Source organism: Schistocerca nitens, chromosome 5 (genome assembly GCF_023898315.1).
Source record: "Schistocerca nitens isolate TAMUIC-IGC-003100 chromosome 5, iqSchNite1.1, whole genome shotgun sequence".
Lineage (NCBI taxonomy): Eukaryota > Metazoa > Arthropoda > Insecta > Orthoptera > Acrididae > Schistocerca > Schistocerca nitens.
In genome coordinates, this window is record NC_064618.1 from 764,714,285 (window position 1) to 764,733,596 (window position 19,312).

Genomic DNA, 19,312 nt, shown 5'->3' on the forward strand with positions numbered 1-19,312 from the left:
TATGGAGCGCCGGAAGAAAATTTATGTGAATGCCTCTGTGCGAGCTATAATTATTCTCGACTTGTCCTCACGATCCCTATGGGACGATTTGTAGAGAGTTGTGGCATATTCCTAGAGTCATCATTTAAAGCCGGTTCGTGAAACTTTGTTAGTATTTCTCGGGATAGAGTACGTCTATCTTCAGGTGTCTCCTGTGACTCTCTCCCATAAGTCAAACAAACTTGTGACCATTCGTGCTGCCCTACTCTGTATACGTTCAATATACCCAGTTAGTCCTATCTGGTACATGTCCCATACACTTGAGCAATATTCTGGAATGGGTCGTACGAGTGATTTGTAAGCAGTCTCCTTTGTAGATTGACTGCAACTCCCCAATATTCTGACTGATGACCATAGATGTTAAGTCCCATAGTGCTCAGAGCCATTTGAACCCAATATTCTACCAACAAAACGAAGTCTACTACTTGCTTTACCCGCAACTGAGATATGTGATCATTCCAGTTCCTATCCCTACAAAGTGTTACATCCAGGTATTTGTATGAGTTGGCCAATTCCGACTGCCGTTCGCTGATATTATGGTCATAGGATACTACGCTTTTTCTCATCCACATTTCGCAATTAAAAAAATAAATCTATTGTCCAGACAAATACTACACCGAAGAGCCAAAGAAACTGGTACACCTCCCTAACATCGTGTTGGGCCCCCGCGAGCACAGTACGGGAGGGCTGTCCATAAATTCGTAACAGAGGGGATTGGAGATCTCTTCTGAACAGCACGTTGCAAGGCATCCCAGATACGCTCAATAATGTTCATGTCTGGGGAGGTTGCTGACCAGTGCAAGTGTTTAAATTCAGAAGAGAGTTCCTCGAACCACTCTGTAGCACTTGTGGATGTGTGGGGTGTCGCACTGTCCTGCTGGAATTGCCCAAGTCCGTCGGAATGCACAATGGGCATGAATGGATGCAGGTGGTCAGACAGGATGCTTACGTACATCTCACCCGTCAGAGTCGTATCTAGACATATCAGGAGTCCCATATCACTCCAACTGCACACGCACCACACCATTACAGAGCCTCCAACACCTGGAACATTCCCATGCTGACATGCATGGTCCATGGATGCATGAGATTGTCTCCATACCCGTACACGTCCATCCGGTCGATACAATTTGAACCGAGACTCGTCCGATCAGGCACCATGACGCATTGACGGGCCCAGGCGAGGCGTAAAGGGTAGACGAGTGGGCCTTCGTCTCCAAAAGCCCATATCGATGATGTTTCGTTCACGATAAGACACTAGTTGACGGCCCAGCACTGAAATCTGCAGCAATTTGTGGAAGAGTTACACTTCTGTCACGTTTAACGATTCTTTTCAGTCGTCGTCGTTGGTCCCGTTCTTGCAGGATCTTTTTCCGGCCGCAGCGATGTCGGAGATTTGATGTTTTACCCGATTCTTGGTAGTCACGGTACAATCGTGAAATGGTCGTGCGAGAAAATACCAACTTCATCGCTACCTCAGAGATGCTGCGTCCCATCGTTCGTGCGCCGACCATAACACCACGTTCAAACTAACTTAAATCTTGGTAACTTGCCATTGTAGCAGCAGTAACCTATCTAATAGCAGCGCAAGACACTTGTCTTATATTGACGTGGCCGACCGCAGCGCCGTATTCTGCTTGTTTACATATCTCTGTATTTGAATACGAATACGCATGCCTAAACCAGTTTCTCTGGCGCTTCAGTGTAGATTTACGTACGGAATGCAGTACTGACCGCTAGATGTCACAAGAGGAGGACCCACGAGTATAAAAGGAGGCTGGGAGTGTTGTCAGCAGAAAAGCACTAACAGCAGAAATGGGTCGGTGAGGATAGCTCAGTGACTTCGAATGTGGACAAAGACACCGGATGACACCAGAGTCACAAATCCATCCGGCTAATTTCCAACCATCCTAAGACTGCCCGAGTAGACTTTCGGTGAGGTGACTGTCAAGTAGAAATGCGAAGGAACAGCCACAGCTAAAGGAAGACCAGGAAAACATCACCTACTGAAGGACAGAGGCCGGCCGCTGTGGCCGAGCGCTTCTAGGCGCTTCATTCCGGAACCGCGCTGCTGCTACGGTCGCAGGTTCGAATCCTGCCTCGGACATGGATGTGTGTGATGTCCTTAGGTTAGTTACGTTTAAATAGTTCTAAGTTCTAGGGGACTGATGACCTCAGATGTTAAGTTCCATAGAGCTCAGAGCCATTTGAACCATTTTTGAATGGACAGAGGCCGTCGAGCATTGCGGTGGGTTGTTGTAAAAAAATGGCATGAAGTAGGCGGAAGAAATCACTCGTGACATCCAGTGTGCTTCCAGCAGTCTATCTGGTTGTGGGTAGTGGGTTAAAAAGAATGGGGTACACAACGGCCGCGCAGCTTTTCATAGTCTACACATTTCTGCAGTCAGCGCCAAGCGACGCTTTAGGTGGTGTTAAGAGGGCCGCCCCTGGACAGTGGATGACTGGAAACGAATGATTTAGGGCGACGAATAACGCCATACCTCTACGTGATTACTCTGCTATTCACAATAAAGTGCCTGGCAGTAGGTTCAATGAACCACCTTCAAGCTCTCTACAGTTCCACTCCCGAACGGCGCGCGGGAAAAACGAGCACTTGCGGGGAGGTTTTCTATCTTTTGGTTCAAAAAATCGATTTTTTTTTAATTGCACTTTTGGATCCATGAAAGTGTTTAGAATCCAACCCTGTAACGGTTTTTCCGAATACGGAACAGAAATGTTTGTTATTTGCGGTTGAACAAAAAAATGCACCTGCCTGAAATCGGCCTTTTTCACGCACCAGTTTTTTTCTCTCGGAGGACGAGTTATTGTACCGGTGCTTGGGAGGAAACACAAAATTCAAATGAAAGTTTGAACGCGTGTGTTTGAAAGTTAGCTCCCAAGCATTTGCATTCTGGTGCGAAGACTGTGGAGATTGCGAGTTTTCTGGCAGTGAGCAGCTCAAGGAAGGGTATTCAGCAATTCTGAAGACCATGACAAAGATAGACGTCACCCTGGGACTCTAATCGACGCAGTTCGCCAAGTATTCGGACGACCACCGGATTCGAGAGGCCGAAAACCGCTTGTCACCGGCCGTACGAGCGGCTGTGGAGCAGCGCAGAATGGGCCACATCGAGCAGAACGCCCTCTATGAGGAAGAGGAAGGACTAGTTTATGGACCCGTAATGGCAGACTGAACGTAAGTTGCGTAATATTGCATTTATATGTAGTCAAAACTTCAAACGCGTTTCTCTCGAAACGACTTTTTTTTTATCGCGCGGTATGGTAACTTCAAATCTACTGAACCGATTGGCATGATTCTTTGTTTCCGACGAAGCTAGCCAAATTGCCTAGGACTTGTACTACTTTTATTCCGATAAAACCATAAATATTTTTACTTGGCCGACGAAGTCAAAAATCGATGAAAAAACCCTACCTTTTTCAAATGGCCGCCATTTTGTTTCCTATGGTCCAAATAACTTACGCGAGGTACAACTTCTAAAGAATCTTACGTGCTTCGGCCGGCCGAAGTGGCCGTGCGGTTAAAGGCGCTGCAGTCTGGAACCGCAAGACCGCTACGGTCGCAGGTTCGAATCCTGCCTCGGGCATGGATGTTTGTGATGTCCGTAGGTTAGTTAGGTTTAACTAGTTCTAAGTTCTAGGGGACTAATGACCTCAGAAGTTGAGTCCCATAGTGCTCAGAGCCATTTGAACCATCTTACGTGCTTCGCTAACATCAACTCAATTTTGATTCGAGACGAGCCGGCTGATCTGTGATATACCGCGCGTGGAGGCCTACATCGAAATTTTGTTTCGTTCTGACGGCACTTCCGCCTTTGCTCTTCGACATTTCCGGTCGAAAAAATTCCAGTTTGTAGAGGAAATATCAGTAAACATTTGACCAAATTTGGCATTCATATCTATAACACATTCCGAGAAAAAAATTCTCAAAGAACATGCTTTTTTTGGACCAAAGATAGTAAATCTCTCATTAAATTTTTCTGTGCGAGCCCTGATTTCTCTTATTTTATCGTGATGATCATTTCTCCCTATGTAGGTGGGTGCCAACAGAATGTTTTCGCAATCGGAGGAGAAAACTGGTGATTGAAATTTCATGAAAACATCCCGTCGCAACGAAAAACGCCTTTATTTTAATGATTGCCAGTCCAATTCACGTATCATGTGTGGCACTATATCCTCTACTTCGCGATGATACAAAACTAGCTGTCCTTCTTTGTACTTTTTCGTATGTCATTCGTCAATCCCATCTGATGCGGAACACACACCGCACAGCAATACTCCAGAATAGGGCGGACAACCGTGGTGTAAGCGGTCTGTGGCATACCTACATCTACATCCATACTCCGCAAGCCACCTGACGGTGTGTGGCGGAGGGTGCTTTGAGTACATCTATCGGTTCTCCTTTCTATTCCAGTCTCGTATTGTTCGTGGAAAGAAAGATTGTAGGTATGCCTCTGTGTGGGCTCTAATCTCCCTGATTTTATCCTCATGGTCTCTTCGCGAGATATACATAGGAGGGAGCAATCCGATGGAAGGGTTTTGGTTTGTGAATACCTGCAGAACATTACCTGCCATCATATGTTGCACCAACAATGAAGTACAGGGGAGGTAGTTTGACGGTTTGGGATTGTTTTTCGTGAGTGGGGTATCGCCCCCTTATTGCGCTTAATAAAACGCTGATTATGGAAGGATAGAACACATTTTCCAGATATGTCTACTGTTTATAGGAGAGAAATAGTTCGGAGACGATGCTTCTGTCAGCATAACAGTGCACCCTGTCATAGATCAATGGCTTGTGGAGAATAACATTGCTGAAATGAATTGCCCTGTCCGGACTCCCGATCTGAATCCTATGGAACACCTTGGGGATGAATTAGGATGTCGATTCTCTCAGACACCAGCCTACAACATCACAACCTTCTCTAGTTTCGGCTCTTGAGGAAGAATGGCATGTCATTCCTCCACAGCATTCAGACGCTTCACTGAAAGTATTCGCAGTAGAGTTCAAGCCGTCATAAAGACGAAGGGTGGACACATCCCCTGTTAATGGCCACTAAAAGACACTTCTTATCAGTTAGCGTACATGTATTTCTCAGAAACGCTCGCGGAACCTACGTACTAACAGAGTATTTACGTTCGTAGACTGCTATTGTCAAATTAAAAGACGTATGTTGCTGCAGAGGCAGATGCAAAATAACAAATGAAATTGAAAGATGCCGCTTGTGCTACAGAGCAGTCCACATTCAACACACATACTAATGATGTACTGTATCAGAATTATCAAAGATGCTATTCGCAAAATACCTGGCTATCGAGAACGAAATGTAATCGACCGACAAATTTCATCAGCAAACTGCACGGTGCCTGTTCAAATGGTTCAAATGGCTCTGAGCACTATGGGACTTAACATCTTAGGTCATCAGTCCCCTAGAACTTAGAACTATTTAAACCTAACTAACCTAAGGACATCACACACATCCATGCCCGAGGCAGGATTCGAACCTGCGACCGTAGCAGTCCCGCGGTTCCGGACTGCAGCGCCTAGAACCGCACGGCCACCGCGGCCGGCAACGGTGCCTGCAATTCCGACCGTGTGTTACGCGCGTAAGATTTCGACTGCAACTTGAAGCTAATAACGGCGTGTGTAAACAACTGGCGTAAAATGGTGCCTGGTTTGTTCGGCGCACGGGTGTTCAAAAGCAAAACGGTGCACGTCGGACTACTGGAAGGGAAACGTCCCAAGCAACTTCTTCGTGAAAAGTTGGTCACAATGTTTTACGCATGAGTTTTCTAAAGAAAACTAAACACACAATAAATGTAGATTATAAGGCCAAGAATACGTAGATCAAGCACGTGAAGAGATATATGAGTAGCTACTTCAATACGATGCCCTTGACTATGTGTAAAGTACTTCACGTAAACAGCGCAATGATAAGTACTAACTCCTGATATTATCTTATAAACACAGATTTAGGTGCGAAGAAGGCAGGTAGAGTGCAAAGGATTGCCTTTCATGGAACAAGTTTCTTGTTTTTGTCTTTTGCAAGAGATCTGCGAGGGTTCAATTGCACGTCTAACTTAACGTGAACAATGGTAATCAGTAATTCTAACTTGGGAAACGACGAGCTACACTAAAATCTACGTTTTCACCCAGTCTCGAGCCATTATTTCTTGCAATTCCCGCCGACAAACGTCTCATATTTAACATAAGAGTTAAGAAACGACACACCTATAACCAGATGATAAAGTTATTCACGTTCTAAATGCGGAGCCATCGTCAAAAAAGAAAGTTAGGTCCGTCATACCTCGAGGAAGGATGGCGTGTTACGGTTCACGCTATACGCAAACAAGATTAAACAGTCAGCGTTCGTAGTTCTCTATGGTAGTTCTGAGGCAACACAGTGTCACAAGTATTGACAGTTAACTGACGTCTTCTCGGCCTGATAACTATTTATAAAATTCTGTTGTAATGTGTCTCTCCTGTTTGGACGCGGGACTTCGAATTGCTAGTCTCCGCGATGTTTCAGACCAGCATTCAGCTAAGGGGAGAAGATAGGGATCCCCATTGTCGAGAACCTGGTTGTGCTTTGTTGCGATAACAACAAAAAAACTGAAATCAAAGCTTTGTTACTGAGCATGTAATTGATGCAACGAAAATTTTTCGTATGCTTTACGGGGAGGTTGGCGGCGTACATGGTCCGTATTACACGGATACTTGTGTTGCATCCAGCCAGAGAGTAATTTAACCATCTATTTTACAGACAATAAACTTTGATCTGAGAAGACTTATAATGAAAAATAAATGAGAGTTCTGCTTTTTTTTTTTTTTCGAGAATGTTAAATATTTCACATCCCTGTATCCGACATTAATACAGATACATCCTCAATAAACATAAAGGTGTTACTGAAAATAATAATCTCACATATCACCGAATTTAGTGCATATCATCACGGAATGATAACATCTCTGACCTAACAGCTAGAATATTGTTCTACAAGTGCAATTAATTAACACTATTATCTACTGAAAATTGTAAACAGAACTTGTATATTTATGAGAAGAGTGCGTCAAAGCTATGAGAAAGATAACATTTTTACGAATTTTAAAAAATGAAAAGGAAAGGTGTCACTGCCAATTAACACACCTAGATGAAACTTGGACCATACATAGAAAGAACTGCTACAGCACGTGAAAGAAGGTAACTGAAAAAAATACGCAATGAGGCCAACAGAAATGACACTTTTATTCAAAGACAACAATTACTATGAATATATCATGAAGCGTTGTTAAAAATTCTGTCACAGGTGCAGTACATACGCTTGGCGACTAATTTCGAACCAACTGGTTCATTCTGAAGTCTGACCTACAGGGGCTGCACTGAAAGTGCCTGATCTTAATAACGAACATCACAACGGCAGTATATGCTTTACAAAGTAATCGTAGATGACAGTCACAGTCAACATGTGCCTACTTAGCAAGTCAGTTTGATCCTGACTTGCTGATTAGGCATATGTTGACTCTGAGAGTCATCTACGATTACTTTTTGAAGCATGTATTGCCACTGTGATGTTCGTTACAAAGACCGTGCCCTTTCAATGCAGACTCTGTAGGTCAGGCTTGAGAATGAACCAGTTGGTTCGAAATTAGGCGCCAAACATGTGCACTGCACAGGTTTGTTAATAAACGCTTCATGAAATATTTAAAAGAAAGTTACTGGTCCTGAATAAACAAAATGTGGAAACAAAAATTATACTGAAGTCGACGCGGTTAATGATGTACCCCTTGATATTACAAAGAGAGCGGCATGGTTCTTAATAGGGTGTGTGATCACCACGCGTGTCAATCAGTTCAGGAGAAACACGGCGCACGGGTGTTAATCAGCAGAGGTCTGTAGCGAAGTACGCGTGCAAAGACTGGCAGCGACACATCATGTGGAAGTTACTTTCGCCCTTAAGATGTATGGTCTCTCACCGGGTTTTGTAGAATTCCGATATCTACAAATTTATAAATGACGTAATCAGGCTTCAACAGAATTTTTATCTGTTTCTGTTTCTTTAATAGATACATTGCGCATTTATTTTGGTGGATCTGGATGTTACGGTTGCTACTACGATCCATGGCCATTAATTCCTGTGGCCATCATTATGTTCCTATTTGCTGCGGATTACTCATATTAGTTGTTATTACATAAATCATGTTTTCGCAACCATTTACATTTCGAGTAGGTTCCTAACTAATTGTTGCCGGCCAGTGTGGCCGTGCGGTTCTAGGCACTTGTCTGGAACCGCGTGACCGCTACGGTCGCAGGTTCAAATCCTGCCTCGGGCATGGATGTGTGTGATGTCCTTAGGTTAGTTAAGTTTAAGTAGTTCTAAGTTCTAGGGGACTGATGACCACAGATGTTAAGTCCCATAGTGCTCAGAGGCATTTGAACCATTTTGAACTAATTGTCCAGACTAATTTGCTGAAAAAGCATTCAGTACGACTTCGGACGACCTTCTGAGCCTACCACCGACTTTAAACACGTATTTTCGCCAACATACCGAGGAGTCAACGTCAGTGTGGGCAGTAGCTGTGACAGCTACAGTAGTGGAATTGGTCTGGGAACACATGGAACGTGCTGGACGTGCCCTGGACCCCTACTTCTGGAGCCTCCTTTCCCAACTTCCAGTGATGCCTATTGACAACAGCCTCAAGTAGCGTGATTGAAGTCAGCGCCGCCTGGAGCTGTGAATGAAGGGCTACCAACTCAACACGCGTCTGAACATAGCAATCACAGTCCTCACTAAACTCAGCGGAGCTACACACTAGCCTGTGGAACTGTGCCTGATAACGACACAAACACACACAAAATTTAAGAATTTAAACTAGAAAGCGGACAGGTAAGTCACATTAAGTCGCTTCTTACTGGGAGCTCATAACAACTCACAAACGAAACGGTGTGCTCCGATGTCCTGCTGCAGGGACGGAAACTACCACCTAACTGAAGTGTCTAACAACAGTAACTGTGGCTGTTCAAACACAAGCAAATGCCTGTCGCAATGTAAACGGTGGAACTACGTGCTTTAAGTTATGGGAATGTGGCGCTTCTCGCAGTATTATACATCCACTGTCAGACAGGTTCAATTAGTATCGATTTAGCAGAAGAGTTTATTATGACAGATTATTATTTAAAAAAAAGGTTCAAATGGCTCTGAGCACTATGGGACTTAACAGCTGAGGTCATCAGTCCCCTAGAACTTAGAACTACTTAAACCTAACTAACCTAAGGGCATACCGAGCGAGGTGGCGCAGTGGTTAGCACACTGGACTCGCATTCGGGAGGACGACGATTCAATCCCGTCTCCAGCCATCCTGATTTAGGTTTTCCGTGATTTCCCTAAATCGTTTCAGGCAAATGCCGGGATGGTTCCTTTGAAAGGGCACGGCCGATTTCCTTCCCAATCCTTCCCTAACCTGAGCTTGCGCTCCGTCTCTAATGACCTCGTTGTCGACGGGACGTTAAACACTAACCACCACCACCACCTAAGGACATCACACACATCCATGCCCGAGGCAGGATTCGAACCTGTGACCGTAGCAGTCTCGCGGTTCCGGACTGAAGCAGCGTATAACACATTAAGCTTATAATGTATACATCATTTTGAAAAGCACTGTTTGGCTACTGAAAGACTGCACCACAGATTATTTATAAAATCGTACACAAAAGCAGCACACAAAATGTATTAAAATTATATGGTTCACCTGACACTGCTAGTGGAACACTGCGAAACGTACCGCGTGATTGTAAAATAACAGTGATCGGTCTCAGATAACTGTGTACGTCAACTGATGTGCACCAGTGTCGCAACCACTGCTAGCGCAAGAAGTTTGTAAGTTAAATTTCTTAGGCTCGAGACAATACATTTGTATAACAAAAAACACCTTAAGGAGGAAAGCCTCCACAGCTACCAACACTGTTTTCCTAAACATCTGCGCTTTTCAACACGCGTAAATCAAGAGGCACAAACGAAAGGAAGCAATTGGAATTGGTAATTATAGACTTTCGAAAAGTTTTAACTGAATGCCCCAACGTCGAACACATGAGAAAATAAGTTCGAACGCGATCTATAGAAATTTGCAAACAGATCGCGAACTCATTTACAGGCATAAAGCCTTGCTTAATTAGGACAGAAAAGAATTCTGAGTTTTTATACGCAAGTATGTTAGCTTAATATTAATTCGTGCTCTATGTTAACAACTTAATGGATTCGGTTAGTTGCAATCTCAGCATTTTCGCAGGTAACGCATTAGTATGCGATTATTTGATATCCTACACTGTCGCCTTTAATTGCGGAGCATACGATCGGAAATAAACTACAGTCCGATGTGAAGACATAGTTCTGCTTTTAAATAATGGAAACTTAATTTTGTGTACGACGTGAAAGAAAAAAATGCTGACACGATAAATACCTCATGCATGTGTATCGAACCCACCTACATCAAAAGCCATCTTTCACTTGCGGCGTAGTGATGATGTGCCATTAGACAGTGTGCAGATACAGAGAGCACAGAACAATAACAGTGTTTATTCTGTTTCTGCTTTTGACAAGTAGGTTTTGTTGATAGACGAATCTTAAGCGTAGGCTGAGGTGTAAGTTACGCTGGAAGACAACAGCTCGCCTGTAAGTTGGCGAAGCCAACAAAAATGTGATGTCATGAGAATAGTTGTAATTGTTGTAAAGGATCGCATTTTACGCATATTAGATTTTGATGAACAGTTTATGTCTGCCGTTTTGATGTCGTCATGTATCAAAGCTGATGTTGTGTCTAGACAAGACAGTCTAGACACAAGGGAGGTAGCCGAAAGGACACGCGTCAACTCACGCCGTCTTGCGTTAAGTCTGAAACAGGATACTCTATGAATGCTATAAAGAAAAGAACGGAGCTTCTCGTATACTTAACTTTATTCCCTCTTGTGGTACATCGCTATGGTTAATACAAGTGAGACTCTCTCCAGATATGGTTAACTGCGCCTTGCTAGGTCGTAGCCATGGACTTAGCTGAAGGCTATTCTAACTGTCTCTCGGCAATTGAGAGAAACGCTTCGTACGTGTAGTCGCTAGCAATGTCGTCCGTACAACTGGGGCGAATGCTAGTCCGTCTCTCTAGACCTGCCGTGTGGTGGCGCTCGGTCTACGATCACACAGTGGCGACACGCGGGTCCGACATGTACTAATGGACCGCGGCCGATTTAAAGCTACCACCTAGCAAGTGTGGTGTCTAGCGGTGACACCACAGCTGACAGCGTATATCGGTAGGTCCAGTGCACATCTATGGCCTATCCAGCAGATTTAATTGTGGGCGTAATCATTCACTGGTAGGAAACTAGGAAGTATTTGCATAATACAGATTGCACAAAAATACTTGAGAGGTCTGAACTGAAATACTGTTCAATGTGTGAGATCCAGCAATACCTGGATCTAGTAGATTGTCAGAACAAGGTAAGGATCATTTTCAAAGACACCCCCTCAAAAAAATAAGCTATGTAATTCATACAAACTCTACTTTTACTATGGAAACTACAATATTCCAAAACGTCCTACACATGGCTTCCGTGAGTCTGCTAGGTTAAAATTAGACTAATAACAACTCTTGCGGAAGCATATTAGCATTCTTTCACAGCAGGCCGCTGTGGCCAAGCGGTTCTAGGCGCTTCAGTCTGGAACCGCGCTGCTGCTACGGTCGCAGGTTCGAATTCTGCCTCGGGCATGGATGTGTGTGGCGCTGTTAGGTTAGTTACGTTTAGGTAGTTCTAAGTCTAGGGGACTGATGACCTCAGGTGTTAAGTCCCATAGTGCTTAGAGCCATTTGAACCATTCTTTCACACAGCACCAGGAAACGGAAATGGAGGAAACCTACATGTATGACAAAATACAAAATGAGCGTAACCAATCTTAAATAATACATGCAAAAAGGATTTAAATTACTCCCATGACCGGTTTTGGGCCGTCATGCTCATCTTCAGATGGCTACACTTTTTTCATCACATCTGCAAGTGTCGTCAGCAGCATGACTTCTGTTTCCGTACAGCATGAAAATATTTTTGTGGTTAGCGCCACTTACTGTGCAGTACGGACGGCTTTCATACTGGGTGAGTCAGGAGAAAAGGTACATGGTTTGAGGTGTGAAAGTATTAGTGATGCTGAAAAAAAAAAAAAGGAAAAACAAACTTCATACAGATTCATGACATTCCGAATGGTTTCCGCGAGACAGAACACTCTGAATATAACTTTTGTACGCTTTTCTTGGTTAACTGTAAAACCGCTCCTTCCAGCGAAAACCTGTCGCAGTACAAAATAAAACTACATTAAATTTCCTACAAAACGGGGCCTATTCATTTTTTCGCTAGGGGTAATAATTTGCACGAAGAGAGAACGCATGGGCTATGACTTATGTAGTTTCTGTAGGCTAATTTGAGGTAGTTTCCCAACCTGATAAAACACAGGTGTCCTGTATCAAATTGTCTCAACTTCCTGTACACTACTGTGGTTTTGTAAACAATGGCAATGTTTGAATAGTACAAAAAATAAATATTAACGTACACTAAATGTTTTTACCTCGAAAACCCATTCGGAATAAGGCTTACGTCCAAATGAAATCTTTTTGTTCAGAAACACTCATATGCATATAACTTTCCTTCTGACTGACCCTGTAGGTTAATGTGTGTGTCACTTAAACAAGGCACGTGACACAAATGTAAGTGTGCAAAACTAATACACATTAGGTAATTTCAGTCGTATATACCATTAGCATATTTGTAGAAAACAATTCGATGCCGCGCCGATACACCGATGACGTCATTAACATGGAGGAATACTAACAAATACGGTGCCCCGAGAACCAAGGACGAAAATTTAAGCCAAACAAAAACCGACAAATCATCGGCACCTTCTCGGGAATAGGTGCCATTAATCATAAGTATAGAATGCGATATAAGTAACCTACAGTATATGCGAAAGTCTTGACATATTCGTTGGCTTCGTAAACACATTATCAAACAGTTACCTTCCTACTTAAAATACACTCCTGGAAATTGAAATAAGAACACCGTGAATTCATTGTCCCAGGAAGGGGAAACTTTATTGACACATTCCTGGGGTCAGATACATCACATGATCACACTGACAGAACCACAGGCACATAGACACAGGCAACAGAGCATGCACAATGTCGGCACTAGTACAGTGTATATCCACCTTTCGCAGCAATGCAGGCTGCTATTCTCCCATGGAGACGATCGTAGAGATGCTGGATGTAGTCCTGTGGAACGGCTTGCCATGCCATTTCCACCTGGCGCCTCAGTTGGACCAGCGTTCGTGCTGGACGTGCAGACCGCGTGAGACGACGCTTCATCCAGTCCCAAACATGCTCAATGGGGGACAGATCCGGAGATCTTGCTGGCCAGGGTAGTTGACTTACACCTTCTAGAGCACGTTGGGTGGCACGGGATACATGCGGACGTGCATTGTCCTGTTGGAACAGCAAGTTCCCTTGCCGGTCTAGGAATGGTAGAACGATGGGTTCGATGACGGTTTGGATGTACCGTGCACTATTCAGTGTCCCCTCGACGATCACCAGTGGTGTACGGCCAGTGTAGGAGATCGCTCCCCACACCATGATGCCGGTTGTTGGCCCTGTGTGCCTCGCTCGTATGCAGTCCTGATTGTGGCGCTCACCTGCACGGCGCCAAACACGCATACGACCATCATTGGCACCAAGGCAGAAGCGACTCTCATCGCTGAAGACGACACGTCTCCATTCGTCCCTCCATTCACGCCTGTCGCGACACCACTGGAGGCGGGCTGCACGATGTTGGGGCGTGAGCGGAAGACGGCCTAACGGTGTGCGGGACCGTAGCCCAGCTCATGGAGACGGTTGCGAATGGTCCTCGCCGATACCCCAGGAGCAACAGTGTCCCAAATTTGCTGGGAAGTGGCGGTGCGGTCCCCTACGGCACTGCGTAGGATCCTACGGTCTTGGCGTGCATCCGTGCGTCGCTGCGGTCCGGTCCCAGGTCGACGGGCACGTGCACCTTCCGCCGACCACTGGCGACAACATCGATGTACTGTGGAGACCTCACGCCCCACGTGTTGAGCAATTCGGCGGTACGTCCACCCGGCCTCCCGCATGCCCACTATACGCCCTCGCTCAAAGTCCGTCAACTGCACATACGGTTCACGTCCACGCTGTCGCGGCATGCTACCAGTGTTAAAGACTGCGATGGAGCTCCGTATGCCACGGCAAACTGGCTGACACTGACGGCGGCGGTGCACAAATGCTGCGCAGCTAGCGCCATTCGACGGCCAACACCGCGGTTCCTGGTGTGTCCGCTGTGCCGTGCGTGTGATCATTGCTTGTACAGCCCTCTCGCAGTGTCCGGAGCAAGTATGGTGGGTCTGACACACCGGTGTCAATGTGTTCTTTTTTCCATTTCCAGGAGTGTAGTTCTCGAAGTAACTACTGTTCAGTCTGTCACTACAACCTCCATTAACATAAAGTGCCGACGGTGCCTTTAGTGGACATAGCGGAACAGCAGTGTCGCGATTTTAATACACTAATATCTAAGCCAGTATGTACAGACATCAGTCGCTCAGTCTGTGGTCATCTGTAATGTAAATTGCAGTAAATATAAGTTAAGACATTAAAACCACTTATATTGCACAGAGTCCTAACCGGGCTACTGACGCCAAAGGCTTAATGTTTTAATTAACATGTATTGCACTGGAGATGGCCAGACAGTGACCGAAATCTGGATATGCAATATACATTATTTGCGACTGACTGTACCTTTTCCTACGTGGAATACAATCTAGGCCAATACCCTTAAGAAATGAAAGATTTATTGTGAGCAAAACGCACGTACACCTACAAATGATCATACAGCAAACGCAATCTACGTAACGTACGACATTACATTTGCAGTATTTACCCAAGGAGAGATTCACACAGCATACATCACCAAAAGTGGTGCAAATTACATAAATATCGTTACGCACTACAGATGCCATACTGCCATCAATACTGACCAGGCACTGAAATAAGTGTAGCCGTCTGAAGTTGGCCATAAGAACCCGAAGGCGATCAAAGCAATCAAATTTGGTTGCGGTCAATTACCTAAAATTGACAACGAAGGGCCGGCCGCGGCGGTCTAGCGGTTCTGGCGCTGCAGTCCGGAACCGCGGGACTGCTACGGTCGCAGGTTCGAATCCTGCCTCGGGCATGGGTGTGTGTGATATCCTTAGGTTAGTTAGGTTTAAATAGTTCTAAGTTCTAGGGGTCTTATGACCTAAGATGTTGAGTCCCATAGTGCTCAGAGCCATTTGAATCATTTTTGACAACGAAGGCGAAACAAAGATAATTGTAAGTCATTTTTTTTCTTCATGACACGATTCAATGGCTTCAAATAGATCAGTGGTCTACATGAGTATTTCGTTTACCGGATGTAGCCAGCTGCCTGCTTTATGCTTCAGTTCGCTACTGTCACTAGCGTAACAAGACACTCAACGCATACGTCATAAATGACAACATGGCTATTTACATGTCGTTCCAGTAAAAAGCACACTATAGGTCGTTGTAAAAACACGTTTAGCATACACAAACAATTTTTTTTTGTTTTTTTTTCTGTGATATTCAATGACACAAAGGTGTACATGCAACACGCGGTGTGCTTTTTGCTGGAACATCTTCGAAATAGATAAGGCACTCAGCTACAGCAAAGAAAAGAAACACTCGCGTGTATCACTAATCCACCTGAATATAGACAGGCAACTTCCCTAACACGCATTGTGGAACAAATTAGAAGTACAACGAAAACAGTAGCGGTTTCGAAATAACAGACCGGCAGTGACGTAATATGGTTAATCTCTAATTGGTTAACAGCTACGGAGTTCAACAAGATTCGGAATGGATACAAAAAATACAATACAAAGTAAGCTATGTCACGCGTTCAGTTGTGATTCACTATGCATACGTGTCGATAAAGATGAATGACAGCTCCTCACCTGCATTCTGGTTTCGTGGGCCCGTCTATAGCGCAGTACTGCACTTGATAGTGGGCGCTCTTCAGTCCATTGAGGCAGTCCACCTTGAAGCTGATCTCCAGAAAGGTGGCCGCCGTCTTGAGCACGATCGGCATGGAAACTCGTCCGTACACGCTGTCCGGTCTCAAGGTGCAGGTGACCCACGTAATGCCGCTGCTGGCGTTGCCCGAGTTTACAGCCACGCCGAATTCGTACACCTTCCCAGGCCTCGTCTGGATGGTCGCTTCGGCCTTCTCGCTGCTCACCACCGCCGAGTTGAGCAATCCCGAGCAGTGCACACTGGTGAGCTGCTCATTCTGGCACCAAAACACTGTGAAGGTCTCTGCCTTTTTCGTCCCCACTTCCGGAAATGCCCTGTCCCAATTCAGTTGTACAACACCGTTCTCTTTGACGACCGTGACGATTCTCGAAGCCTGAGGCGGTGTCCGCACCTTCTCGGGTATCAGTATAACAGCCGGTTTCGAGCTGCCCTCTTTGTTCACCGCATACACGGAAACTTCATACGCGTTCAGCGAGAGGTTACTGAACCTGGCGTACGATGACTTGGGTTGGGGATCCTCGAGTTCCGGCTTCGCTGTGCCGACCTCTTTGGCCACAACCTTGTACCGGAAATCGTCTCCATTCTCCCGGCAGCGAGGCAGCCTCTTCCAGAAGATGAGAACGTCGCGCGTAGACTCCTTCCCGATGACCTGGAAGCTGCCCGGGGCGAGATCTGGTGGTGATGTGGGAGGCATCGGTTCCGTTCTGAAAGTAAACGTCGCCGGTTCGGACCACACGTCGTCCCCCTTCGCCTTGGCCGGAGCTATATACAGCCGCACGTCGTACAGAAAATTCGCGTACGGCAGGTCGGTGAGATTGAAAGTCGACCTCTTCCAGTTGAAATCGGAGGTGTCCACTTGCTTCCACTCGTCTGTCGTGTCGCACTCTGACGTCTCCGACTTGTATAGGAGTTTGTACTTCAGCGGCAGCGGCTTCAGGTTCTGGTCTATCTGCCAATGCAGGTACACGCTACTGGTCGTTTTCGATGAACCATTCAGAAACTCCGGTTTGTCCAACAGTGCGTGTGCCCACTGGTTAAATTCGATTTCCTCGAATGTGTGATTGCCGAGAACGTTTTCTGCAGATATTTTGAAATAGTAGGTCTCGTCCTTCTCGCGGTACATCGGATCTGTTTTATCGTCCCAGTAGCAGTACCCAAAATTTGGACTATTCTCATCTGGGCACTTGACACCGTTGAGGTATCTCGTCTCTGGCAAACCGTACGTGTAGCTGATGCTGTAGGTGGTTTTTATCGGGTTCTCGGGAACCTGCCAAGTGCAGTTGAGATTTTTCAAGTGTCTAGAAACACACGTGAAATTCTCAATCTTCAGATCCCCCGGTGGGTACCCTACAGCGACACGGTTCATGCAGACGGTGGTTGGCTTTCGGCCGCTGGGTTTGAGCAAACAGTAATAGTAGGCGTTGCCTGCGGGTTCAGCATGTTCCATGTAAAGGCGTGCCGTGGTTGAATTCACCACCTGCACATTTTTCGAGGGGACGGGGGAGCCGTTCCGTTCGAACGCGATGTCGGTGGCGTTGCTTCCTGCGGTGGCCTTGTGTTCGGCGTCCAACACACATAGTATCTCCAGGGGCTTGCCGTACTCCACTGAGATGTCTCCTGGTGGCACGGTATATCCTGGCTTGTCTTGCAGCTGCATACAATTGTCCGCACTCGCACATGCTGTCGCCACCAGTATCACTAGGACGGACGGCCACAGCATCGTAAGATGCCTCATATCCTCAGCAAACCAGACATAACAATACTTGAATGCAGTTGGCAGTATGTACGCGCCGAGCTGCTCACTTCTATCGCTGTAAGGCAGCTCTTTCTAAATTGACTGAAGAGACACAGAATAAAAAATGAGTAGGGTACTGCTACAAGGCGGCAGGCACAAAACAGTCGGATTGCACCCTGGTGCACGTCTACAGTAAACAATAAACACACACGCTGAAAACAAGAACGCGAACATTCGCGGAACGCAACTACGCGACACTCTTTCACGGTACACACTACCTCACCCGGAGGCGTCCACTCCGCAACTGTTGAGCTGCTCGACTGCGGAGCTGCTGCCGAATCCTGCCGAGCATTGACGAGGGAAGCCGAAAGCTCATCGGCGCATGCGTAGACCGGACCGGAGCAACGCTTCTGCGATGCGCGTGGCCTTCCCCCTCGAGGCAAACAAAACCCGGGCCGTATTTTGACGCCAAAAACAACAAACGGTGCGCGCACTCCTTTCCTGGGAATTATAACGTCGCAGGCGGAGCTGCTTAGAAGTGATGTATGCCTGCGAATTCCATTCTTTTTCTCACCGTCACCGTACAAATACGGCACCTATTACATTTTTACCTGCAAACGAAGCCACAATCTTTCCTGTTGGAGTGCTAATGGATCACTGCAACGCTTTGCATGTCCGAAAAATTTACGTTATACATTTTACGGTATGCCTTTGTCTCCAACCAGGAAAGAAAGGAAGAGCCTTATGCATGCCAACTTAAACAAAAACGCATTAATGGTTCACATCAAAAGAAATAAAGGTATCAATCAATTTGTGATGTTTTGGTATTTCATTGTTTAAAAATGAAACAGTGGAAAATCCAGGGCCGGCCGGTGTGGCCGAGCGGTTCTAGGCGCTTCAGTCTGGAACCGCGTGACCGCTACGATCGCAGGTTCGAATCCTGCCTCGGGCATGGATGGGTGTCATGTCCTTAGGTTAGTTAGGTTTATGTAGTTCTAAGTTCTAGGGTACTGATGACTTCAAATGTTAAGTTCCATAGTGCTCAGAACCATTTGTGAAAAGGAAAGTTGCTACTCACCATAGAGCGGAGATGCTGAGTCGCAGATAGGCACAACAGAAAGGTTGTCACTAATATAGCTTTCGGCCAGTAAGGCCTTCGTCAGAATTAGATGACAAACACACACATTGTGATATTCGCTATTTTTGGCTTCATTAAAACAGCAAGTAGTTAACACTTTCAGCCAGAAGGTAAATACTTGTTTATAAAGAATGATTAATGTATTATAATAAGGCGTCGCATAGCGACGATGGAATTTCCTAAATAATGTAATTCATCGTCTTTGGGCGGCAATATAAACAGAAGAATACGGATCGATATGCGATCCTTCACTATTTTG

General features: G+C 45.6%; 1 protein-coding gene across 1 annotated transcript in view; it reads right to left on the reverse strand.

Annotated features, from left to right (window-relative positions):
* The window catches only part of LOC126260707 (cytokine receptor-like), a 309,262-nt gene extending 291,043 nt beyond the window's left edge, over positions 1–18,219 (reverse strand). Inside the window, exon 1 of the mRNA XM_049958043.1 lies at positions 16,102–18,219. Within this exon, the coding sequence (XP_049814000.1) occupies positions 16,102–17,915 (1,814 nt within the window). The 5' untranslated portion in view covers positions 17,916–18,219. The remainder of the gene's footprint in view (positions 1–16,101) is intronic.
* Positions 18,220–19,312: the final 1,093 nt, after the last annotated feature.